This window comes from Neomonachus schauinslandi, chromosome 6, assembly GCF_002201575.2.
Source record: "Neomonachus schauinslandi chromosome 6, ASM220157v2, whole genome shotgun sequence".
In the NCBI taxonomy this organism is placed as follows: Eukaryota; Metazoa; Chordata; class Mammalia; order Carnivora; family Phocidae; genus Neomonachus; species Neomonachus schauinslandi.
In genome coordinates this window covers 59200173-59209667 of record NC_058408.1, presented here as the reverse complement: position 1 = coordinate 59209667, position 9495 = coordinate 59200173, and the positions used below count along the sequence as shown (strand labels likewise).

General features: G+C 40.6%; 1 protein-coding gene across 1 annotated transcript in view; it reads right to left on the bottom strand.

Annotated features, from left to right (window-relative positions):
- Window positions 1–9495, bottom strand: part of FMN2 (formin 2) — a 373610-nt gene that overhangs the window by 327160 nt on the left and 36955 nt on the right. Inside the window, exon 2 of the mRNA XM_021682678.2 lies at window positions 7559–7725. Coding sequence (XP_021538353.1) covers window positions 7559–7725 — 167 coding nt within the window. The remainder of the gene's footprint in view (window positions 1–7558; window positions 7726–9495) is intronic.

Sequence of the window (9495 nt, the reverse complement as noted above, 5' to 3'; positions counted from 1 at the left end):
AAAAAAAAAAAAAGTAGAGCTTAACACAGTAATAATAGCTTGGGAGCAGAAGCAGTAGTACTCACAGAGCTCCAGAGGTGAGAGGAAGTATAGACAGTTGTGAAACTGATAGCCCTTCCGCATGGTAAAGGACAGAGTTTGGAGGCACAGAAAGGAAGTGCCAGGTACCCAGGTCATGATCTCAAGGTCCTGAGGTGGGGAGGAGGGCAGGAGGCTCCCTGCTCGGTGGGGAGTCTGTTTCTCCCTCTCCCTCTGCCCCTGCTTGTCCTCTCTCTCTGTCAAATAAATAAATAAAATCTTTAAAAAAAGGGATAAATCCAATGTAAACTGAACTAAATATGGGATACTTTTGAGCAAGTGACTGTTTATTAAAATAACAGAATCTATTGGAACTTAACCCTAGGAACACCCATGTTTGAGTGGCCTGGGGGCTGTGATACTGGGATATTAAGAAAGAAATGAAATCAGGGCGCCTGGGTAGCTCAGTTGGTTAAGCGCCTGCCTTTGGCTCGGGTCATGATCCTGGAGTCCCGGGATCGAGTCCCGCATCGGGCTCCCTGCTCGGTGGGGAGTCTGCTTCTCCCTCTGACCCTCCCCCCCTCATGCTCTCTGTCTCTCATTCTCTCTGTCTCAAATAAATAAATAAAATCTTTAAAAAAAGAAAGAAAGAAAGAAATGAAATCAGAGCATGCTATTGCCTCTGCAGGGCAATAGTTACAGTGTCCAAATGTTTTCAACTCTTAAAATAAAATTAAAAATTAACCTTAAAAATATACCCTAAGGATAAATGTGCTCTTGGTAGAAGCTAGAACAGTTCAGGTTCAGACTAGGAGGAGGGAAAGGTAGACACTGGTCGCCTAATTGTATGAGGTGGTTGGGGCTGCAGCAGACATTATCTGAAGTTGGTGAGACAACAACAAAATAACCTGGAGCATATTATTTAAAGTTTAAGGAAGAATTATTAGAGGGAAGCCAGAAGAGCAGTATTAACTGTACTGGAAGGAACGGGGAGGAGGGAAGTGTCGGGAAATACCTAAATCCTAACCTGTGACAGCCTAAAGGCAATAGCCGTGTCGCTAACCAAACTGAATCAGCAAACTTAAAATACCAGAGTCAAAACCAGAAGAACAAGAACAAGGAGACCCAGGCTGGAGCAGGACTGGAGTGGGAGAGGCCAGGGTGAGGAGCAGAGCCGTTCTTTAACCAGGTGAATAGAGTATCTTAGACACATTTTAAGTCCTTAAAGTTAGACCAACAAACCAAAACTAAGCTGAATAAAACTGAAGGGAAAGATTACAGTTTCAACCTACTATTGTCACCCTGCTTCTCATGAGTTTAGGCAATGATTTTCTGAGTATGGAATAGATGTAAAGTGTGGCTACAAAACGAATTCCGGTAAATGCAATCTATTTTACTCCCGACTCCTCTGTTGAGATTAGAGAGAAGTCTGCAAAGAAAAGAAATGTTCAGCTGAAATAATTTAAACGTTTCAAAATAAAACCTTTATGTTTGAAACAATGTTTCAAAATAAAAGTAAATTAATAATATATGTGTGTCATATAAGTGTGTGTGTGTGCACATGTGTACATTCTCCTAGAGCTGAAAGATGTGTTGGCTTTTACTGCTTCTCAGTAAAAGGTGTGTGTGGGTTTCACTAGATAGCATCCAAGCATTCTTCCTACTCTGAAAAAAACTGGATTCAAATACAAATGATCATTTCTATCTGTTCACTTAAGTCTTCAATTCTGGCTTCTGGTGACAGTGAGCAGAGTACATTTCATTAGTTTTCTGGTAGAGACCACTGCTGGTTCTGATCAATGAATTATTTTTCCAACAGGTTCAGGATTGTGTTTCCTTTATTCCTTTTCAGCTTAAATTTTTATGTCTTCCTTCCCTTTGTTTCTAGCCTCACTAATACAGTCATCTAAACATACGTCCATTTACATACATAGCAAGAAACGTCCACCCATCTGGTAAACATGGGGATTACTAAATACTACATATTTGGCAAAATTAGCAAAATCTGCCAAACCCAAAAAAGCTCAGTATCCAAAAATATTCTACTAGAAAGACTATTAAAATCAGTTCTTGGAGTGCTTGGGTGGCACAGTAGGTTGACCGGCCCACTCTTGGTTTCTGCTCAGGTTGTGATCTCGGGGTTGTGGATCGAGTCCTGCATGGGGTTCTGCACTTAGCACGGAGTCTTCTTGAGACTCTCTCTCCCACTGCCCCTCCCCCCATGCTTTCTCTTTCTCACTCTCTCAAATAAATACATAAATTTTTAAAAACAAATAAACAAACAAATAAAAAAATAAAATCAATTCTAAAGGATTAGGTAGGTATAATCACCTATTCCAGCCAAAATCTTTGGGCTATATTTTTTGTGTTGTAAAGAGATACTGTGATATCTGACACAGTGATGATTGAAGAAATCCTCCTAAAAGGGCTTGCTAATGGATAATCAACAATTAACTGTAATTTGCTGGAAAAGAGCCGCTGATGAATACGACTCAGAAAAATCTAATATGAATAAAAGTATTCAAAAGAAGGGGCACCTCAGTGGTTGAGTTGGTTAAGCATCCGACTTGGGCTCAGGTCATGATCTCAGGGTCCTGGGATCGAGCCCAAGTCAGGCTCCCTGCTCAGCGGAAAGTCTGATTGTCCCTCTCCCTCTGCAGCTCCCTCCACCCATGCTCTCCCTCTCTCTCTCTCTCTCCCTCTCTCTCTCAAATAAATAAAAATCTTTTTTTAACTTTTTTTTTTTAAGAATTTTATTTATTGGGGAACATGGGTGGCTCAGTCAGTTAAGCGTCTGCCTTCGGCTCAGGTCATGATCCTAGGGTCCTGAGATCATGACCTGAGCCGAAGGCAGCCATTTAACTGACTGAGCCACCCAGGTGCCCCAAGGAAAGGAATCTTAAGGGACTATATTACTGGACCTATTCTTGCAAAATGACCTCCATCTACACCTAACAGGCAATGAGCCTGGGCCTGTGGTCAGCCATAAGCTGAGGACTGGCTTATCTCGTCCACAGGTAGCAAGGCAGGGGCCCAAAACTGCAAATTATAGTTGATTCTTGAAAAACTAAGGTTTGAACTAGGTGGGTTCACTTATATGTGGATTTTTTATAGTACAGGAAATGTATTTACCTTCCTTATGATTTTCTTAATAACATTTCCTTTTCTTTACCTTATTTTATCATAAGAACACAGTATGTAATACATTTAACAAAATGTGTTAATCAACTGTTTTGTTATTGGTAGGGCTTCCAATCAACAGTAGGCCATTAAGAGTTAAATTTGGGAGAAGTCAAAAGTTATATGTCGATTTTTAACTGTGTAGGGGGTTGGCATCCCTAATCCCCATGTTGTTCAAGGGTCAACTGTGTGGATCATAATAATGTGTGTCATAATAGTGAAGGTTTTGCTATTTCTAAGGATTTACAGTAAACATTTTCAGGAGAGATATTTTTTCTCACACTTGAGAAATGACTATAACACTCCACAAAGAAAAAAAGTCTTTCCTCACCACAAAAAAAAAATACCATGACCTACAATTAAACAAGACAATCTACTAAGCAGTTGTATTATGCATGTGTTTTCTCTTGTTAGAAATTATCTAGCTTAGGGTTGCCTGGGTGGCTCAGTCGGTTAAGCATCTGCCTTCGGCTCAGGTCATGATCCCGGGGTCCTGGGATCAAGCCCCACATTGGGCTTCCTGCTCAGCAGGGAATCTGCTTCTCTCTCTCTCTCTCCTTCTGCCCCTCCCCACGGCTTGTTCTCTCTCTCTCTCTCAAATAAATAAATAAAATCTTTTAAAAAAGAAAGAAATGATCTAGTTTAGAATTCTGAGATACAAAACAAAAAGAAACAAAAAAGGCAAATGTGAGGCTACTCTCAGAGAATAAGAAGTAAGGTGATAGCTTCTGGGTCCCCAGATTAGTAATGGAAATAGAAAAAGGTAATGAACAATGCTATTAGGCCCTTAAAGGAGCTCAGTCTTCATTTCTGTTATGAAGGCATGGCTATGCAAAGGGCTCCCAGCCCTTCTGATGGCTGAAATATCTTTGACTATCATGGCCCTAACTTTGATTGGCTAATAAAGTCAACATCATTCCACCAGCAAAAAGCAAAAGTTTATGTTTGTCAGTTTACATGCTCGGTATTAGCCTTCTAAATTAACAGAATTTTATTCAAGCAAAGTATATAACAAGCACTAGTTCTGTCCTTACAACATTTTCCTCCTAAAACGGACCTGTCTTCTTCATCTCAATTAATCGCACAACCGCCACCCAGCTCCTTAAAATAAAAAACCAAGAAATTATATTTCACTTCCTTTTTCCATTGCCCCCATGTCTAACCCAGCGGAAGTCCCACCAGCTGTGCCTCCAGAATCCATCCCATACCTAAGGACTCATCTCTAACTCCCTCACCACCATCCCTGACTCAACTACTGCAGTAGCCCAGCTGGTGTTTCTGCGTCTACTTCTGCCCCCTCTACTCCATTATCCAGAGACCAGGCTGTGATCCACGTAAAATACATTCTTCCCCTGCACAAAACCTTCAAAAAGCTCCTAATTAAAAAAAAAAAAAGTTTTCCTTCCATGGCTTTCAAGACCCTGCACGTTCCAACCCCAAGTCCTTTCTGCCCTCAACTCATGAAATTTCAGCTTCATAGGCACTAAGACTGTGCTTTGCTTAGGTCATGCCTATGCTCTCCCCAGACCCTTTGTACTTGCCAGGTGAGCTTCCTGGAATGACCTTCCCTCAGACCTCCCATCATAGGTCCTTAGTGAGGCTTCCTTTACATTCACCCTACTCCACCCTCATTGACCATATCATATTACTAGGGTTTATTTCCTTTATAGCATTTATTAGAACCTGATGTAAATTCATGACCTATGCTTTTATTTGTTGTTGCTCTAGTTTCAGTTTTTTGTTGTTGGTTTTTGGATTTTGTTTTTTATGGGTCTCTCCCCACTGTGATAAGGATCTAAATTTCAGGAGAAGTCTTATTTCTCAAAAAAAAAAAAAAAAAAGAAAGAAAGAAAGAAATCTTATTTCTCTTCCTCACTAATGTATCTCCGGAGTCTAAACCACTGCCTATAGAATGTATTTGGTAAGCATTTGTGAATGAATTAACTTATCATTCAAAGCTCTTTGCCTTTTAGCGTTCTCAAAATTTTAACCAAATTAAAAGATGAAGAGAAAATGTCAAGTCCTTTCATATTTTCTATAGCATTTCTAAAGCAAAATGTTAGGCCCTAAAAATGTATAATATAACATGGGACTAAGAAGGGTTGAATGAAGAAGTCTAATCTATAAACCATATCAGTAAGACCCCTAAATCAAAACTCTTTATTGCTTTAATTATGTGTATAAATGGAGAGAGGAGAAGGGGGAGGGATGCTCTTAGGGAACAAATTTGGGGGTGGGAAGAGTGCCAGTTATGAGTTTATTCCCACATGGTGTTATGTCTCGAAGGCAACTGTCCTCAAGAGAATTGTTGGTTAGAAATCCTCCCAACAGCAATTTTCTGGAAATCAGCAGAGAGACTAATTATCAGAAACTTCTCTCCACACAGATAAGTGCATTTCTCCCCATTCCTCCACTAATATCTCAGTCTACATAACTGCTTGTATTGCCACCTCACCTGAGTTTTGAAGAAAATCCTTGACTGTGCATATAGCAAATGCACAGTTATGTGACTGACCTGCTGTTTAAGTATATGGAATAACATTTCTTACTAGAGTGCCTTTAATTTCATATTTGTTTTGGGTTTAGTTTGGCAGGGGGAGTAAAGATGTATTACAGAGCCAACAAATAAAGTAAGGAGAAAATGCAATCGCATAAAGTTGGGGGAAACAAATTCCCCATTATAAGGAAATTACTCACCACCATATTAAGGGATTGTATTTTTTGTTTGCCTTTCCCTCTGCATGCCACACTCAACTGTCCTCCAAATAGACAATGATAGGAGGAATTACTACTCTCTAACACAAGGATGGAGAGGAGGTGGGAAATAAGAGGCAGCCAGTTCAGTGATTAAAAAAAAAAAGAAGAAGGTAGAGAATTACCCTATTCTTTTCAGTTTATTCCAATTTCACATTTTTTGAATGATAAGACTGTTTACTTCTAAACTTTAAGAGAAGAAAATGCAGTCAGCTCGGGAATAGTTTCAGTCAAAAGGTAAGCTTTAGACATGGCTAGGGTTTGTCTTTCTCTGTACCATGTTGATTTTAAATCCAACTCGTAAATTGATATATTTTCTAGAACACAGCTCTACAAGACTTTTAGCCACCCACTGTCCCCAGATTCTGTCTCTATAATAACACACACCTCTCACCAAAAAAAAGGGGGGGGGGAGGAAAACATTTAAATTATCCAATTCTCCCTATAGAAAAAAAGATCTACCTAGCAGTAATTAGCTATATGTCATTTAAAAAAATAATTGAATAAATAAAAAGATCTTAAGAAGGAACTTTCATAAGTCACAGCACATCCTGAGGAATATCCTTTCACATGGGAAGTATCAAGAAGATCTCACAATATTTTACATGATTAATTTTCTTAATACTCAAGGGAGAATCAAGGAAGAACATAGGTTATAATGCATGAAGAAGAGAAAGAAGAAATACAGGACATATAGACATTTTATTCTTTACTCTCAAGTCTTGATCTCAGTCAGGGTTCATTTTCATTGTCTTTCAAAACTCACTATTATCTCATTCATTGGTCAATAGCATATACACTGAAGGCACAGAAGGATATATATAGTTGGAAGCAAAGACAACTGTAACTAACCCATATGGATGAGAACCCATTACTCTGCCTCACAAATATCTGGGCTCCACACAAGTGAGCCAATTAAACCTTCAATTTTCTTATGAGAAAATCATATAGGAGAATTCTGATATATCTGGGTTTTAGATGCATACTCAACACAACTACCAAGTCATACATGTACCACATACCTGAGAAAGATTAGCAATACCCTGGCTTGAAAACAATAATCCAGCTGTCCTGATACTCATTAGGAATTACGAATATGCCTTTTGGATTACTGTCCTGCAGTATTAATTCCCCTGGTGAATGGGAGCTGGGGAGAAAGCGGACAATGCTGCTTCATACCAATGGTTAGTACACAGATGAGCTAAGAACGCACTGAAATAGTGTTCTAGGCATCCATGGAAACCTGCAGCCCACTGGGAACAAAGCTCTGGCCCTATGGTACTGCTTCTGAAATAATGTCCTCGACCAGCAAAGTCAGTAGTCCTGACTCAAGCCACTTTAAAATCATCACTGATTAAAGCAGGCTAGAAAACTGTCCAAAGTGGCCATCTGTTAAGAAAAGGTTTGGCCAATATACTTCAGATTGCTCTAGTCAAGAAGGAAAGCATAGAAACAGACATGCTGAGTTGCTGAGTGGCTGAGGGGAGGATGGTGGCTTGCATCACATGTCAGTTTTTAAATTGTAGGGTGATTGGGCAGACACATATCACAGCTGCTATTTCTACTGCAATCTGCCTCACAGACTGAAGTCAATGTTCCTACTTACATCAAACGGAGCTGAACTTGATTGGGCATTTCGATCACATGGTTCCCTGAAGCAGTCACTGAAAGGAAGTAGAAGACCCATGGCAATGATCCGGGAGCAAAACTTCTCTGCTTCTTCTGGAGGCCCGTTCTCCTGCTGGCTGAATAGCTTCTCCAACAGAGTTCGCCCTGCAGATGAAACAATCATTAGGAAGGAGCACCGGCAAGTCACCTGGCTCAGAACCCTCCCAGAGGAGTGAGGCCTGGAAAACACAACCCTTGAGCATCACTGTTGCCAAGGCTACTGAGGTGCTTCTCAATCACAGAGAAAATCTGCAGTCTGAGGCCTGAGTTTCCATATGGGAAAAGGCAGCTCTAGTTTGCTCTCCCATCCCCCAAAACATGTCCTGCCCCAAAAGAGGATGATCACAGGATGGACTATACATTTTCCACCTGAAGAAGTGCCCAACCTTTTGGATTTCATTGGTAGCCCTTCTTCCTCTCTTTGTTTACCCTACTGATGGCTCTCTAAGGGAGCAGTTACCAACCACCAAGTGGGCTAAGAAATGTCAGTGGCTGATATTCAGTCTCTGGCATGGCAATGGGGAGGAGCAGGGAATGAGGAGACAGGAGGCAGGCAGAGGCCCTAAACCCCGAGGAAAGAGTTGGCCAGCCAATTCATCACCCTGAAGAGGAATGTGACAGGCTCAAAATTTTCTCACATACTCCTCAGAACCATAGCTCTAGGGTAGGTGCAAACCTCAGTTTTTATTTCCCTAAAAGAGACAGGAAAAGAGATGCATAAGAGGAGGCCACCAGCTGAGGACCCCAGAGGGCCTGGGTCCACCTAGTGTCATGGTTCTCAATCCTAGCTGTACCTTAGATTCATCTGGGACAACATAATGACCAGAAGTCCCTAATTCATTTCTGATATTATTTGCTCTCTAATTTATTATCCTTTAGAAATTGATTTAGCTGATTTCTCCATTAGTCAACTCTGGTAGAAGAAATGGAAAATCGCTAGGACTTCTTTCAGGGCCATAACTACTCCCTCAGTTCTTGCCCTGCTCCTGCCCCTCCCTCATTCTTCAAATTTAGATTAAAATCACAGTAACCCCCTTCCATTTGTTGGAAGTACTAAGTCCCTTCTTAGTACTTTGTGTAATTAGTGATTTTAATTAATCATGTGTATACTTGCTTAATATCTACACCTCTTGGGGCCCCTGGGTGGCTTAGTCAGTTAAGAGTCTGCCTTCGGCAATCCCCATCAAAATACCATCCACTTTTTTCAAAGAAATGGAACAAATAATCCTAAAATTTGTATGGAACCAGAAAAGATCCCAAATAGCCAGAGGAATGTTGAAAAGAAAGGAAAGCTGGCGGCATCACAATTCTGGACTTCCGGCTCTATTACAAAGCTGTCATCATCAAGACAGTATGGTTCTGGCACAAAAACAGACACATCGATCAATGGAACAGAATAGAGAGCCCAGAAATGGACCCTCAACTCTATGGTCAACTCATCTTCGACAAAGCAGGAAAGAATGTCCAATGGAAAAAAGACAGCCTCTTCAACAAATGGTGTTGGGAAAATTGGACAGCCACATGCAGAAGAATGAAACTGGACCATTTCCTTACACCACACACAAGAATAAACTCCAAATGGTTGAAAGACCTAACTGTGAGACAGGAGTCCATCAAAATCCTAAAGGAGAACACAGGCAGCAACCTCTTCGACCTCAGCCGCAGCAACTTCTTCCTAGAAACATCGCCAAAGGCAAGGGAAGCAAGGGCAAAAATGAACTCTTGGGACTTCATCAAGATCAAAAGCTTTTGCACAGCAAAAGAAACAGTCAACAAAACCAAAAGACAACCGACAGAATGGGAGAAGATATTTGCAAATGACATATCCGATAAAGGGCTAGTATCCAAAATCTATAAAGAACTTATCAAACTCAA